At 41.1% G+C, this 16741-nt stretch overlaps 1 protein-coding gene across 3 annotated transcripts in view; it reads left to right on the top strand.

Moving 5' to 3' along the window:
- Window positions 1-16741, top strand: part of TESPA1 (thymocyte expressed, positive selection associated 1) — a 45792-nt gene that overhangs the window by 21846 nt on the left and 7205 nt on the right. For 2 of the 3 annotated variants that reach the window (XM_066258502.1, XM_066258503.1), the window contains exons 4-10: window positions 2840-2889; window positions 3490-3543; window positions 5176-5212; window positions 5483-5581; window positions 8112-8320; window positions 10709-11493; window positions 12632-12725. In XM_066258502.1, coding sequence (XP_066114599.1) covers window positions 2840-2889; window positions 3490-3543; window positions 5176-5212; window positions 5483-5581; window positions 8112-8320; window positions 10709-11493; window positions 12632-12725 — 1328 coding nt within the window. Of the gene's footprint in view, window positions 1-2839; window positions 2890-3489; window positions 3544-5175; window positions 5213-5482; window positions 5582-8111; window positions 8321-10708; window positions 11494-12631; window positions 12726-15512; window positions 15592-16741 lie in introns of all 3 variants that reach the window. The other variant, XR_010729166.1, reaches the window with a different exon arrangement.

Genomic DNA, 16741 nt, shown 5'->3' on the forward strand with positions numbered 1-16741 from the left:
GTCAACAACATGCTTTAGGAGGCAGGAATCAAGCACATGGACTGGCCCTCATGTTCTCCAGACCTGAATTCCATGGAACGTGCTTGGGATACACTGGAAAGACATCTGGCAAACCGTCCAATGCCTCCCACAACACGTCTTGAGCTGGAAATTTCCCTGGAGCAAGAGTGGCAGAGGATCCCACAAGAACTGCTCGACAGTCTGATCCTGTCCATGCCCATCACTGTCAGTGTGGTTTGGCAGTCTTGGGTGACTATACACCCTACTGAACAGTCAGTGTGTGGCACTCTCATCCAGTTTGCCATGCTTCTGTTCTCCCCCACCAATATGTCACTTGCTACTCAATCATATAATTGGGTTTGCATTTCATTTGCATAATCAAACAACTTTCTTTGACTTGTCATTTGCTTTTCTGGTGTTCTTGTTTAATGAAAAAAATCAAATGCTTTTTTTTTATCACTTCATATTCATTTTGAAATATCCCCTAATTTTTGTGAGTAGTGTATATAGGCATTTCCATTGAATATTCACCCAGAAATGCAATAATAGTGTGCTGTTATTATAGCCACAATAATAGTTGGCTTTAGTAGCTGCACTACTATGTAGTTACAGCACAAGTATTAAATGCCATAGTAACTATATTGGTTATCACTGTCTTAGTAGTAATAGTAAATATTAGTTTATACTAATATTTCTTTATATATACTAACATATTTGTAACATTATATTAAAGTATATTTATGGAATAATGTTATAGATATAATAATGTTTTATGTATATTATATATTAGAAGGAAAAGTATCTATTTGTAGTTCAAGTTGTAGTATTAGAGTTACCAAATCTCAATTAGCTTGGGTAGATCAATTCACCTTTTATACTATACCTGATGTAGAGTTTTTTTCATAAAGACATATAAAAATACAAAATTTGGGAAACAGGTTGTTGTTTTTTTCACTTTGAAAGTAAAGTGCCAATAAAAGATATCTATATATATGATTGTAAGTTACTTTTGACAGAGACAGAGAGAGGGACAGATAGTGACAGATAGACAGGAAGGGAGAGAGATGAGGAGCATCAATTCTTCATTGCAGCTTCTCATATGTGCCTTGACCTGGGGGCTAGCGAGTGACCCCTTGCTCAAGCTAATGACCTTGGGTTCTAGCCAGAAACTTTGGGCTTCAAGCCAGTGACCTTTGACTCAAGCCAGTAACCATGGGGTCATGTCTATGATCCCACGCTCCAGCGAAAGACTCCACACTCAAGCTGATGAGCCCGCGCTCAAGCTAAATAAGCCTGCACTCAAGTCGGTGACCTTGGGGTTTCGAACCTATGTCCTCTGCATCCCAGTCCAATGCTCTATCCACTGCACCACCTCCTGATCAGGCTATGATTGTAAAATTTAAACACAACTAATCCACATATGTTCAATTAGTAAACTCATTGTCATTATTAAACATTTCACAAATGATGCTCTAATAGCCTGAGATTTATTTGGATCTCTGGAAACTGGTAAAGTGGCAGGCTTACTTAAGGCCATGCCAATGAAATGGATGCACTCCAGTCCATTTCCCTGATAACTCACTTTAACAAATCTTTTCTGCTCTAGTCTTCTTATGAGATTACATTTGAAGCATCATGTTGCAACTTCCATTTTAAAGCTCTCAGGAGTGTAGATTCTATAAAACTCACAACGCATCAGTGCTTGAAGTGGACTTAATAATAATATCTAGGCATTCGATCCCTTATGTAATATTTGAGCAGCAGGGAGTCAGGACTGGAATCTAGGTGCTCTGGTCCTTTTTGAAGCTTTTCATAGACTTCATTCACCTGTTTTAGGCAGAATTTCTTCCTTGTTTATAGAACTGAATTTTTTCTCACTACCATTTATGATGATTTCCATCTGTTTTTCTTCTGAAGATGTTAGACATTTGATAAGCCTATATCTCAAAATGTAAAAATATAATCTCTAACCAAGATGCAATTTCTGCTGCTTCCTGCAAGACATGATGTTCTGCAAGAATATGCCTCAGAGAGAAGGAAGGGGATGTGAGTAAATAAGATGACCTCTCTCAAAATTTTTTTTTTTTTTACAGATAAGGGAGAGAGTCAGGAGAGGGAGAGACAGGGATAGGAAGGGAGAGAGATGAGAAGCATCAATTCTTTGTTGAGGCACCTTAGTTGTTCAATGATTGCTTTCTCATATGTGCCTTGACTGGGGGCTCCAGCAGAGCGAGTGACCCTTTGCTCAAGCCAGAGACCTTGGGCTCAATCCAGTGACCTTTGGGCTCAAGACAGCGACCACAGGGTTGTATCTATGATCCCACTCTCAAGCCAGCAAACCTGCGCTCAAGCTGGTGAGCCCGCGCTTAAGCCTGTCTCAAGCCAGTGACCTTGGAGTTTTGAACTTGGGTCCTCTGCATCTCAGTTCGACACTCTACCCACTGCACCACTGCCTGGTCAGGCTTTTAATCTCTATATTTGTTTTTGCTATGGTGAAATTATGTACCTAAACTCAGGCTTTTATAAATGTATTTCTTCAGGTTTTCTTCTATATTCTTTTTTACCTATTTTACCTAGGGATTAGTTAGGTAAACAGCAATTCTCCAGGTAACTTTAGACAATGTGGTCAGTACAATGGCAGCATGCCAGCCCCGGCTCCCCTGATTACCTCCATGAATTTGTCAGTCAAATCACCATTCAGTCTTCTTTCTTCTACATAAATTAATTTAAATACTACTGACTCTCCCTGGAAAATTATGTAAACCTATGGGGCATATTTGAGAAAAAGCCCTTGGAAACTGTAGTGATTTTAATGTATAAAATTATTTTTTGTTTTTAGATACTTTGAAGAAGGGTTTTTTGAGGAAGCTGGACAGTCGATCTATAATGGTGAGTGTGGGCTCTGTTATTTCTTCTATTGTTTTTCTACCTGGATAGTGATGTGGCTCTGTGTGTGTGTGTGTGTGTGTGTGTGTGTGTGTGTATAAGAGAGAGAGAGAGAGAGAGAATATTTGCATATGCATATGCATCCATAAAAATGCTGACTCTCTCATAACTGTCTGCAAAACACCTATTAGTGGTCAGAGTCAGGAAAGTCCAGGAGAGAGAAGAAACATTAGCATAGAGCCCAGAGGCTCCCCAGTACTTAAAGGTTATTGTCCATTAGTGGTTGCTCAGCTGACAATCATTGCCATGGGAAAAGAGCTTTATAAAATGTGTGTTTATGTATGTGAGTGCACACCCCCATGTGCTTACTACTTGGCAAGGGATTGTGTATGTGACTATGTGATATAGCGAACAGGTTAATTAAGGATGAGTGTTTATGTGATTCTTCCTGAGTCAAAATAAAAATATGATTTCTGAGGTAGTATGTGTATGTACAGCTGAGGAAAGTTTTGAAACATGTGGATGTCTGATGTGACTGTGTGGCTTTGTGTGTGTGTGTGCCCAAGCCTAATTTCCTGAGACCTTTGCCTTATTATTTGGCAGGTTGTCCCAGCCATGGAACCAGCTGTGAAGATGACTTGACCCTTGGAGCAGAGGGTAAGTGGCATTCTCCGAGGTTGAGATACAGTAAGAGACTATACATTGGATTAATTAAGGTTAGAGTGGAAGGGGAAATACAGAAAGAACCAGCTCATCCCTGGGGTCTTAGCCACAGGGAAAGAACAGTCTTGATAAGATCTAATGTAAAATGCAGAGAGCATCATATGCCCAGAAATACTTCTGCACCAGCCTATCAGGATGCCCACTGGTTCATCATTGGGGCTTTTCTTTGGACCCTGGGAAGATAACATAAAAGCACGATAACATTAGCTACCCAGATATCTTTGAAATAGTTTTCTCTGTAGGAAACCCAAAGTGGCCTAGGTTCTGGGTGTGAAAGAGAATTCATTGCAGGAAGATGAAGGCTTGAATAAGAAAAGAGGGAGTTATAGCAACCTACGAGTGTCTACTAGGACCTGTAGAGACTGGTGTAGTGGCATAGGAAGTCTGGCCTGGTAGGCTGAATACAGTGATGAGATTCAGCCAGTTCACACCAATTCATAGGAACCAATACCTAATATTTTGTTGAGTTCGGCGAACCAATTGTTAAAATGGCACTTGTAATCAGGGTTCTCTCTAAGGTGGGCACCTGGCAACCACCCAATGTGGAAATCAGAAATTTACATTCCTTACTCTTTTTAACATTCATCTGTGCAACCGCATAAGCTAAGCGCCCATAGTAATGTTCATTCCATCCATAGGTGAAAAAATTTGCAAGTGAGAATGCCAGTCAAGAAGCAATTATGGGGCTGACTAGGCAGTGGCGCAGTGGATTAAGTGTTGGACTGGGATGCGGAGGACCCAGGTTCCAGACCCTGAGGTCGCCAGATTGAGCATGGGCTCATTTGGCTTGAGCAAAAAGCTCACCAGCTTGGACCCAAGGTTGCTGGCTCGAGCAAGGGGTCACTCGGTCTGCTGAAAGCCCATGGTCAAGGCACACATGAGAAAGCAATCAATGTACAACTAAGGTGTCGCAACGAAAAACTGATGATTGATGCTTTTCATAGCTCTCTCTTCATTCCTGTCTGTCTGTCCCTATCTATCCCTCTCTCTGACTCTCAATCTGTCCCTGTAAAAAAAAAAAAAAAAAAAAAAAGGAGAAGCAATATGGAAATACCTTCAATAACAGTTTTATTTTTTTTTGTCAGGTATTATTTATATTTTTTCATTAATATTTTAAAACTCTTTTTTATAACATAACCTAGTTTTGTGTACCTCTTTTATTGTTCTTATTTAAATATTAAATGCATGAAATAATAAACTACCTTTTGGTATATCTTTTTTTTATACTAAAAATAGTCATTAGGGCAGAGAACTGATTGTTAAATTATTTGAATCCCACCACTGTCTGAGTGACTATCATTCTCAGGACAGAGGAACTGTTGCCTACAAACCAGTCATGGTCCAGAAGTTCAGAGGCACAGGGTCAGTTGTTTTCCGCCACATCCGTCCCTCTTCCAGGTCTATGTTTGATCATCTTTAGATCATCCTGAGTCATGGGGCTCAGCTATCCTGTGGTAGTGACAGAGAGAAACAGAGGGGCCTGAGTTTCAAGTTCAGAAGGGGCAGGTTAGATGAGTTTTATTCTCCTTTCTGACTTTCTCTTTGCCTTTTCTGTTCCTTGTCCAGCCACACTTTTGGCCACCAATGGCAAACTCTTCTCCAGGTAAGTGTCAGGTTCGGCAAGGTTAAATGGTCTCTCCTTGAGGAGCTACTGAACTGGGGTAAGTGTCAGAGTCAGAGAAATTCTAAACAAAGAGCTAAAATTTCACAGTAAATTAAGATTTTCCAACCAGGAATGAAGTCATAGACTGAGTTTTCATGGTAGATGGATTAAAGGTACCCAGCAGGGAATGACAGTGCCCAGCAGAGAGTCTTGGAGCCATGATGTAGACTGCTTACAGGATTAGTGTGACGCCATCTCTGATTCCTGCAGGAGTTTCTTAGAGACAGCCCGGCCCTGCCAGCTGCTAGACCTTGGCTGCAGTTTGGCTTCCAGCAGCATGACTGGTGGGACCAACAAGACTAGTTCAAGGTAGGTACTGAGTTCGGCAGGAATAGAAGAATGCAGAAGATTAGAGGCAAAAGAGAATGGGACCAAGAACCATTGCCCATTTTTTTCTGGGACATTTTACTGAAGCTTTTACGTAGTCACATGCTTAAGAAGTACAGTGTGTCCGTAAAGTCATGGTGCACTTTTGACTAGTCACAGGAAAGCAACAAAGAACGATAGAAATGTGAAATCTGCAAAATAAAAGGAAAACTCTCCCAGTTTCATATCTATTCAGTGCAGTTCGATGTGGGCTCACGCACAGATTTTTTAGGGCTCCTTAGGTAGCTATCCCGTGTAGCCTCTACAGACTCGTCACTGACTGATGGCCTACCAGAATGGGGTTTCTCCACCAAACTGCCGATTTCCTTCAACTGCTTATCCCACTGAGTAATGTTATTCCTATGTGGTGGCGCTTCGTTATAAATGCGCCGATATTCACATTGCACTTTGGTCATGGATTCTAATTTAGTGAGCCACAGAACACACTGAACTTTCCTCTGTACCGTCCACATCTTGACTGGCAAGGCTGTGGACTGCTCCGCTGTATACACGGTGTTACGTCATCATCTGTGCATGCGTACATGCTGGCACATCATCCTACAGAAACTAGGAGGGTTTTCCTTTTATTTGGTGCAGATTTCATATTTCTATCATCTTTTGTTGCTTTCCTGTGACCAGCCAAAAGTGCACCATGACTTTATGGACACACTGTATTATCATATTTGCTTGTAGTGGGGAAGGCATAAGAATCTAGTGCTCAGCCTGACCTGTGGTGGCACAGTGGATAAAGCATCAACCTGGAAACACAGAGGTTGCCAGTTCGAATCCCTGGGCTTGCCTGGTCAAGGCACATATGGGAGTTGATGCTTCCTGCTCCTTCCCCTTCTCTCTCTCTCTCTCTCTCTCCTCTCTAAAATGAATAAAAAAGAAATTAAAAAAAAAAACAATCTAGTGCTCAGAGCTGGATGCTATGTGTAAAATAACAGGTGTCTTTCCAGTGAACTTTATACCCTAAGAAGTATAGTACTGGTTATCATCACAGCTCCTGGAGTCAGTATACAATCAATAAACATATTGATTAATTGATTTGTAGATTAAATGAAGCTATAAAATCTTAATTTATTCAGGCAATTTTTGCATCCTCTAGTGCAGGCTGGGCAGTGACTGTATAGAATTTGAAAAGATTAGGAAGATAAAAAGCTTGCCCCAGGAGTTCAACAATCCAATGGGGGGGGGGCAAAATAACATGCAAATAACTTTAAAACAAGATGGAAAGTGATGCATAGTAGTGTGGCACAATTAAAACTGACTGGGATTTTGAGTCAAAGCTTAAGTTTGAGACCTGGTTCTGAGACTTATTTAACTACCTTTAGTGACTTGTCCTTACAGAACCCTAGCTCTGGCCACACTCAAGTTCAAATAAATTGGCCTCTCATGAGTTAGGACTGAGATATCTGTAATTCTTACAGCCTTCCCCAAAGTGATTCTAATAAATGATCCAGACTTAGGCTCACAATTCAGATAAAAAAACTCAGGACTATGAAAAGAAAATCAGCTCTTAGGTAACAAACAGAGAAGTAGAGCAGGGATTCCAGATACCCAGCTATTAATTACAAAAGATGGTACTTATTTGGATCAAAAAGTCCAGCATCTTTTCTGAAGAAAGTCACAGTAACTATTTAAAGTTTCAAATAATCCACAGCCTTCTCACTCCCATTGTTGTTTGGGATGCATAGTTATTGAGCTCTGTGTCACCAGGCTGGTGGAACACAGATCTGGATGTGGATACATGTTGGTGCTATTAAAAGAGAGTACTTGATCTTCTGTAATGCAGCATGTCTATAATGAAAATGGTGCTACAAAATCTACCTCTCAAAATCAGATTTTGAATACACAGCAGGTCTTCAAATAACATTGTTTTGCTTAACACCATTTTGTTACAACATTGATAAGATACCACAGGAACTTAACAGTTGTTTGAGCAATTAGCCTATGGTAAATTCGATTTCACTATATGTTGAGTTGCTTAAAGTCACAGAACCTATTGAAGACCTTAAGTGAGGACCTAGCATAATAAAAAAAATTTTACCCTCAGAATGAGAATAAAATGAGTTTTATGTTCCCTACATATGCATTTTCTAGTTGTCTCAACTGCTAAGGGCAAACTGAGTGGCACATTGCTGAGCATTAGGCAGAAGCCAGCTGGGTCATAGTATGTATGTGCAAGTGGGCACTGGCTGGTTCATAACACAACCACAGATTTCTTTGCATCTGTACGGCTTTTGATTGTACAAATCTTCTCATAGTAAATTTTCACTCACCTAAAGTCAATAGTTCAAAGTACTATGGTAGAATTTCATTCCACTTTTGAACCAGAGCTAGACTATAATTCCCGTGTTTCAGACAGAAAATTTAGATTCAGAGAAATGAAAGCTATTCTCAAAGTCAAAGATACTCTGGATTATCTTGTGTCTCAAAATTGCCCCTACTTACTAAAACTCCCTCTTCTCAGCATCTCTGAGATTCTAGACAAGGTCCAAGAAGATGCAGAAGATGTTCTCTTTAGTCTGGGCTTTGGCCAAGAGGACCACAAAGACACTTCTCGGATTCCTGCCCGATTTTTTGCCAACCCCTCCCAGGCCAGAGGCATTGATTTCCAGGTCTTCCTGAAGGCCCAGGTGCAGAGGATGGAGATGGAGGACCCTTGTCTCATGCTGGCCAGTGAGTGTCTCCACAAATCTGTGCTATGCTTCTCCCCAAGCCTCCAGACTGGGATCAATGGATCCAAATCCTACTTTCTCTGAATTAGCCTCACTTGATCTTTTGTCTTTTGATCCTGTTTTCTCTTATGTTGTCTTCAGTGAAGGTGGAGAACTTTGACATCTATTTCTCTCTCTTGAAATATTCTTTAAGAACCTGATTAGGCAGTAGTGCAGTGGAATGAGTATCAGACTGGGACGCAGAGGACCCAGGTTTGAAACCCCAAGGTCGCCAGCTTGAGTTTAGGCTCATCCAGCTTGAGCATGGCATCATAGACATGACCCCATGGTCGCTGGCTTGAGGCCAAAGGTTGCTGGCCTGAAGCCCAAGGTTTCTGGCTTGAGCCCAAGGTTGCTGGCTTGAGCAAGGGGTCACTCACTTTGCTGTAGCCCCCCAATCAAGGCACATATGAGAAAGCAATCAATGAACAACTAAGGAGACTAAGGAACTGCAACGAAGAACTGATGTGTCTCATCTCTCTCCCTTCCTGCCTGTCTGTCCCTATCTGTCACTCTCTCTGTCTCTGTCACAAAAAAATAAAAAGAAAAAAAGAAATATTCTTTAAGAGACCTCATATCACCATTGCTTTTTGTTGGCCTTCTTAAATCAGAATATCTCTAAATCTCATCCCAATTTTCTGTTTCTTAGTTGGAATTATCAAATGTTCCTATTTATGGCCACTGCATTAAAATTACTTTCATTTAAGGCAGTGGTTCTCAAAGTTCAATATGTTAAATTGTGCAGGGAGTTTGCAAAGCATTCATATTCATGGCTTCTTCCTCCAGAGAAAGAAGGACTCAGGAATATTTATTTTAAACAAGCACAGAAATTATTTTTATGTGTAATTATTAGACCACATCTAGGGAAACAGTAAGTTGTATGATTTCATACTAAGGAAAGATATGAAAGGGCTTCTTCACCTTGATGAGGTATAAAAGACTTTATTTGATTTTATATGTTAGAACATATTTCACATTATATTCTGCTACACCCAAAACATGAAAGTGTTGCTGGACCAGGTGGTGGCGCAGTGGATAAAGTGTCAGACTGGGACGTGGTGGACCCAGGTTCGAGACCCCGAGGTCATCAGCAGGAATATGGCCTCATCTGGTTTGAGCATAGCTCACCAGCTTGAGCCCAATTTTTCTAGTTTGAGCATGGGGTCACTCATTCTGCTGTAGCCCCCTGGTCAAGGCACATACAAGAAAGCAGTCAATGAACAACTAAAGTGCCGCAATGAAGAATTGATGCTTCTTGTCTCTCTCCCTTCCTGTCTGTCTGTCCCTATCTGTCCTTCTCTCTGACTCTCTCTGTCTCTGTCACACACACACACACAAAATACATAAAGGTGTTTCTGACAATGTTGTTTCAGATTCTAAAACTTGGTAAAACTAGACTCCTGAGTGTCACCTGCTGAATCAAAAATTTAGAGTTGGTATATTTTCATTCCTTAGATGTTTCTTAGTCACGTTCACTCGAGGGTGATTTATTGAATTTGTTGTATGTTCCAGGTACATAATTAGGAGTTAAATTCTGGAACAACAATAGCTAGACAAAAGGAATGTAATTCTTGCCTTCAGGAAAATTACAATTTAATGGTTATATGGTTTATCACAGTGCTTTTCAAACATGGATGTGTATATGAATTACTAAAGGATATTGCTAAAATGCTTGACATACTGTCTGAGATTCTGCATTTATAACAAGTTGCCAAGCAGTGCTTATGCTGTTGGACTACTGACCACAATCTGAGAAGCAAAGCTCTAACAGAAATGATAAAGTCCATCTAAATTTTTCTACTCCAGTCCATTGCCTAGTCATTTCTATCCCTCAAATTTGTTGCTATCCAGAAGCCTTCTATAACCCCAATGTTGTGTTACTAAGAGAATGTTTATGTGTATTTGTTCTTTTTATCATGTTTCTCATCTAAAGCAAACATAGTGATAGAGGCCATTATTTAGAATATGCTGACAGCAGAAAGACATGCTAACTCAAGATATAGCAATGTTTCTCATCCCATACAGAATTAATTTTGGACTAAAGTAAAATACCTACTTGGGATGGGGAGTTTTTGGTTGGTGAACATATAATATTATATAATACACAGATGATGTATTATAGAATTGTACACTTGAAACCTATTAATTTTATTAACCAATGATTTTTTTAAAAAATCAAGAAAGGGGATCCTGGGTGTCAGAAATCTAAGTGGAAGAAACACTAGTTAGGGAAATTGGCACCTTCTTTCTGAATTTTAAGTTTAGGAAGGCTATTGAAGAGAGAAATTCTATAAATAATTTGCTGATAGTTTGAACCCCTAAGCTTACCAACTTCAACCCTTGTACCCAGGCAGGTTTAAGCAGGTGCAAACACTGGCAGTCACTGCCGACGCCTTCTTCTGTCTCTACTCCTACGTGTCTAAGACACCTGTCCAAAAGTTCACACCATCCCACATGTTCTGGAATGGCAACCCAACTGATGTGCCATCAATCAAAATTCTGGCCCCAGAACCTGAACCTCAGTCACCCATAGAGCGCCTCCGGAAAGCCATCTCCAAAATGTGCTTGTATACATGCCCCAGAGTTCGGCTATCATCACCCCACAATGCTCCCAAAAGGAACAGTTTGGACCAAGTGGTGTGGGAAGTGATGGACAGAGTGAGAGGAGAGAAACTGATTCTCCAGCAAGATCCGGAGTTTGGGCCAGGCTCACAGGAAGGTCCTGTGCCCCGTCTTGGTGGTTCAATGCTGCCTACTTCTTGTTCATGTGTCCTCTGCCCGAAAGAGGAAACACAGCGGGGGATGGCCACAGTGTGCACACCATCACAAACTTTGCATTCTAACCCTAAGACACCATGCTGCTCACATTCTCTGCCCAGAGCAGATCTACAGTGGAGCACAAAGGGGTGGGGTCTACAGGCCACCAGTAAGGAAGTGCATTCAGCCAAGGATGGAAGTCTCTGGAAAAAGAAGAGCAGAGCAAGAAAGAGCTTGTTTCAGAAGAATCCCGTGAACAGGAAGGTTAAATCATTGGACCTGTCCATCATCCAGCAGGGATGGAAGCAGAGCCAGGAGAGACCAGAACTGCACCGATCTCTAACTCAGCCCCTGTGGGACACTTTTGATTTAGAGGAGGTGAGTCAGTTGGAGGTGAGAAAGAGGTTGGCAGAGAAAGACTCTGAATTCTTCTCTTTAGGTAAAGGGAATCTGGGCTTGCTGTCCTCATCGGATATGTCATCCTTGAATTACATTCAGAAACATTGGGGAGTGAGTTAATATAGAAGCAGAAAAAGTAATGAGCCTGGTTTCTTATGAGCATCCAGGTTTCCAGAACTGCTTTTCTAATTCCTCATCTGATAGGATGTTTGTGAAGTTTCTCATCATGTACTCCTGCCCCTATCATTTGTGGGATCCACACAAGAGTGGAGGTCAGTTATACAGTAACTAAACACTATTAAATAAAATACCTTTTCTTTTCCCTTGACAAATATATAACCATGAATACCCCTGAAAGACCAGGTTCAAATTTAGAATTCTCAGACTCTTAGGACTTTTGTGCTAGAGTATGGCAGTGCAGGTGGAGCTACCTCCCAGCCCCTGGCCCCTCCCCTTCTTTTCCCATCCCAGATCTTCCCTGAACCATCAGGAACTTCATACACAAGTGTGTAAACAGTCCCGCCTGCATATCTAAATGCTGCATATCCCCAACCACACAAATAGCCATCCATTGATATTTCAAATAGCCATCACTCAGGCCCAGGAGTTCATAGACCAGTAGAGAAGATGGCCCTTAGAGAATAGATACCAGGCAAAATCAGTGCAGTTCACTGAAGCAAGCTTAGGGCCACTTAAGCAGTATAGCTGGCATTCTAGGTAACCCAAGCATGGTCTATAAGGGGTAGTGTAGGATCTAGGTAAGCACATTCTTTAGGTCCATCAACTCGTTATCCCATAGACTCTCAAAAACTCAGGACTCCTCTTGCCTAGGTCTGTAGTACTGTCATCAATAGCAAGGGTTTCTTGGAAAAGCTCTCAAGTCTTTGCCACAAAGAGAAGCTGTGATGGTTTGAAATATCATTTGCACTGTTTGTCACCTCTCACTGAGTGTAGAGCTGTACCTCAGCTCCTGCCTTCCTCACTACTGGGATCCTGGCACAGAAGCAGAGGCCAGGGCCCTCAAGTACACGCAGCCTTTTACCCCTATGGCAGCCTGCCATCCTGCACCTTTGCCCACCACTGACTCTGACTAGTTCTGCTGGGATCTTGGTTACAGGTGCACGGCAACAGTGAGGAGGAGGAGACCCACTGGGCCAGCAGACTCAGAGCCCCTCACCTCTACCAGACTTTTGCTGGCAAAGACTCAAAAAGTAAGTTTCTCTCTCTCTCTCTAAACACACACACACACACACACACACACACACACACACACACACACACATATTCTCAAACCTGGCTGCACATTGTAATCATCTGGGAATATTTTTTTAATACTCACAACAAAGGGCCCCACATCCCGAAATTCTGATTTGGAGATGGCATGGAAACCAGTGATTGATATTTTGTTTTTAAGTTCTTAAGGTAATTCTGTGATAGCTGAATAATCAATGGTTCCCAGATGTTAGCATCAGACTCATCTGGAGAACTTATTAAAATACAGATGGCTGGACCCCAGCTCCCAGAGTTTCTGATTAAATAGGTCTAGACAGGGCCAAAGAACTTAAATTTCTATCAAGTTCCCAGGCAATGCTGATGCTGTTGGTCTGGTGATCACAGTCGGAGAACTGTTGTTCTGGGGGGAAAGTCTGTATAACCTTAATATTCAAAACGTAGTCTGCAGGCCAGTAGCATTAACATCACTTGGAATTGTGTTAGAAATTTGGAATCTCAGCCCTTACCCTAGACCTGATGAATAGTGATTTTATCAAGATCCTTAGTGATTTTTTTTTTTTGCATATTGAAATTTGAGAAATATTGTTGTAGTAGTTTTGGAGCTCTATATGCCAGCACCTACATTTTTTAGCTACTTTCTATTCAGCCCACATCACAGGACTTAGAGGAGGCTCCTCAGTGTATCTCACAGGTTTGTTCATTTAGACTCTGAGATTTTCTTTGCAATGAGGGTGGATGTATGTAGCTCCCATCCCCTCCTCAAAGGACAATGAACCTCACATACATAGTTATTGCCACTAAATGTCTTTCTTCTTGATGTGAATTATAGGTATTAACTCTTTCAGAGTCATCCTTATACTTTTGAACATTTTGGTTAAAGATTTATTTAAACTAAGTGAAAATTAACCTCCCATAGTTACCACCTATATCCTAGGACAAAGAGAAGGTGGCATCAGGAAAAATGATTTATCCAAGATAGTAGGAATTGAAACCTTTCTTGAATTAAGTAAATGAATCAAAATTTATCTGGCTTAGAGTTCCCTTCATTTTGCATGTCTTAATACTATTTACCGTACTTCCTAGCGCAAAAGCTTTTTTGGTTAATACTTCAAAATCTCAGTGCTACTAGTTCGTAATCACAAAGTGCTTTACCATTCTAACTCTTTTCATTCTAATTCTCTGTGGTTTTAGAGCCCTAATGGTTATTCTTTCTTTCTCACCCATTACCCGCATCTCCAGGTATACAGATTGTATGTATACAGTTAATCAGTCACAAAAGAGGTAAATATTAGAAAGCAGCAATATTACATTGTGGTTGAAAAAGTTTTAGATGTGGAGACAAATGACAAACGTCATACTAGTTCTGCAGAAATCACTTTAGTTTTGTCCTACAAAATAGGAGAATACACACAACACACACACATACACACAGTAGCCTGAGAGACGTGTTCCAAGACCCCCAGTGGATACCTGAAACCACAGATAGTACTGAACCCTATATATGTTATGTTTCTTCTGATAATGCACAACTAGGATAAAGTTTAATTTATATATTAGACACAGTAAGAGACTAACAACTAATAATAAAATAGAACAATTATAACAATATACTATAATAAAAGTTAAGGTAATGTAGCATTATTAAGTAAAATAACAGTGACTTGAAGACAAGCTCTGTTATATCCTGACAGTTGATCTGATAACTGAGATGGCTACTAAGTGACTACTGGGCAGGAAATGTTCAAACGGTAGAAACTTTGGACAAAGGGATGAATCACGTCCTGAGTGGGACACAGCAAGACAGTAAGAGATTTCATCATGCTACTCATAACAGCATACAATTTAAAACTCATCGGTTATTTCCAGAATTTTTCATTTAATATTTTCGGACTGCTGTTAACCATGGGCAACTGAAATGGTAGAAAGCCAAACTGTAGATAGCAGATGACTACTGTACAGAACTTTGCTCAAGTGTTATTTATCCAGCAGATGTCAGCCTTGCACAAGAAAAATACCAAGATGTCCAGCAAAGCAGGTCATGCAGGAGCAATATGCTTATGCCATGAGGAAGTTTTTCTAGGAGTTAACATATTTCAAATAAGTTACTAGATTCCACTTTCTGCTGTGGTGGTACAACTTCATTACAGCAAGAGAAACTTCCATTAGAAATTCTGTTTCACTTATTCTAAGACAGGGGTCCCCAAACTACAGCCCTGCGGGCCGCATGCGGCCCCCTGAGACCATTTATCCGGCCCCCGCCGCACTTCCGGAAGGGGCATCTCTTTCATTGGTGGTCAGTGAGAGGAGCATAGTTCCCATTGAAATACTGGTCAGTTTGTTGATTTAAATTTACTTGTTCTTTATTTTAAATATTGTATTTGTTCCTATTTTGTTTTTTTTACTTTAAAATAAGATATGTGCAGTGTGCATAGGGATTTGTTCATAGTTATTTTTATAGTCCGGCCCTCCAACGGTCTGAAGGACAGTGAACTGGCCCCTGTGTAAAAAGTTGGGGGACCCCTGTTCTAAGGCATATATTTTTCTACATTTTAATCTCTCAAATAGAATAGGTCTTAATTGTCATTGTCAGCCAATTTAATTGTTTAATATTTTTGCCTCCTTAGTGGAATATAAAATAATTATAAGTCTTACAAACAATGACTTATCAAATTCAGAACACTAACTTTAGACATTAAATGTACTTAATCTCTCAGGTAAATGAGGAAGTGATTTTATAAATTGTGCTTGTATGATTCCCTCCCTAGAAGAATGAAGTCTCGTCTTCACTGACAATCTGTCGCTGAGACATGGATCACAGTGGTTCCCAAATCTTTCCAATTCTCTGTGAGTCTGTTTAATCATCTTTTCACAAAGCTGTGAACTATCTCTCTCAATCTACTCCACTATGATCCTTTAAGATATCCCAGGAAGGGAAGGATAGCCATGAGAACAGCTCAGGACTGCCAAGATGAAAGCCTTTGTGAGAAATATGGCCTGGCCTGTTGTGATGCAGTGGGTAGAGTGTTGGCCTGGAGTGCTGAGGTCGCCGTTTGAAACCCTGGACTTGCCCAGTCAAGGCACATACAACAAGCAATACAGGACAAATAAAGTGAAGCAACTATGACTAGATACTTCTTGTTCCCTCACCCCCTTATTTTTCTGTAAAAGTTAATAAATAAAATCTTTTTTAAAAGAAAGAGAGAAATATGGAAGGGGGAATTTATCTCCTAGAGACAAATTATCTCCCAGGATCTCTGTATCAAGTCCCAGCCGTTAATCTACTCCTGATTATCTGGTGTAGGAGGAGTGTGAGCATGGATAAGAAAGGTACCACTTGCCATGGGTAAGTGGCACCTAACCAGCTACTGTGTCCAGTGTGCATAGTCCTCACCTTGCACAAAGACAATCACTGAGAAAGACAAATAGGAATTCAAAATCAACTCTCTTGAGCTTACCACCCAAAAGCTAAAGGGTCTTCATCTCCTAAAACACTGACCTAATCTACATAAGGTCAGTGTTTTCTGTAATTAGCACAAGATCACCTTTTCTGTTAAAAGAGAATCTAGTCTCGCCCTGGCTGGTTGGCTCAGTGGTAGAGCTTTGGCCCAGTGTGTGGATGTCCTGGTTTGATTCCTGGCCAGGGCACATAGGAGAGATGCCCATCTGCTTCTCCACCCCTCCCCCTCTTGCTTCTCTCTCTCTCTCTCTCTCTCTCTCTCCCCCTCTCTAACTCCCCTCCTGCAGCCATGGCTCAATTGGAGTGAGTTGGCCCTGGGTGCTGAGGTGGCCCCATGGCCTCTGCTTCACAGGCTAAAAAATGGCTCTGGTTGCAATGGAGCAAGGGCCCCAAGTGGGTGGAGCATTGCCCCCTAGCGGGTATGCCGAGTGGATCCCGGTCCAGGCACATGCGGGAGTCTGTCTCTGCTTCTCCTCCTCTCACTTAAAAAAAAGAGGATCTAGTCCCCAGCTTTCAGCTGTCCTCCCTCCCACTTCT

This window comes from Saccopteryx bilineata, chromosome 2 (assembly GCF_036850765.1).
Source record: "Saccopteryx bilineata isolate mSacBil1 chromosome 2, mSacBil1_pri_phased_curated, whole genome shotgun sequence".
Lineage (NCBI taxonomy): Eukaryota > Metazoa > Chordata > Mammalia > Chiroptera > Emballonuridae > Saccopteryx > Saccopteryx bilineata.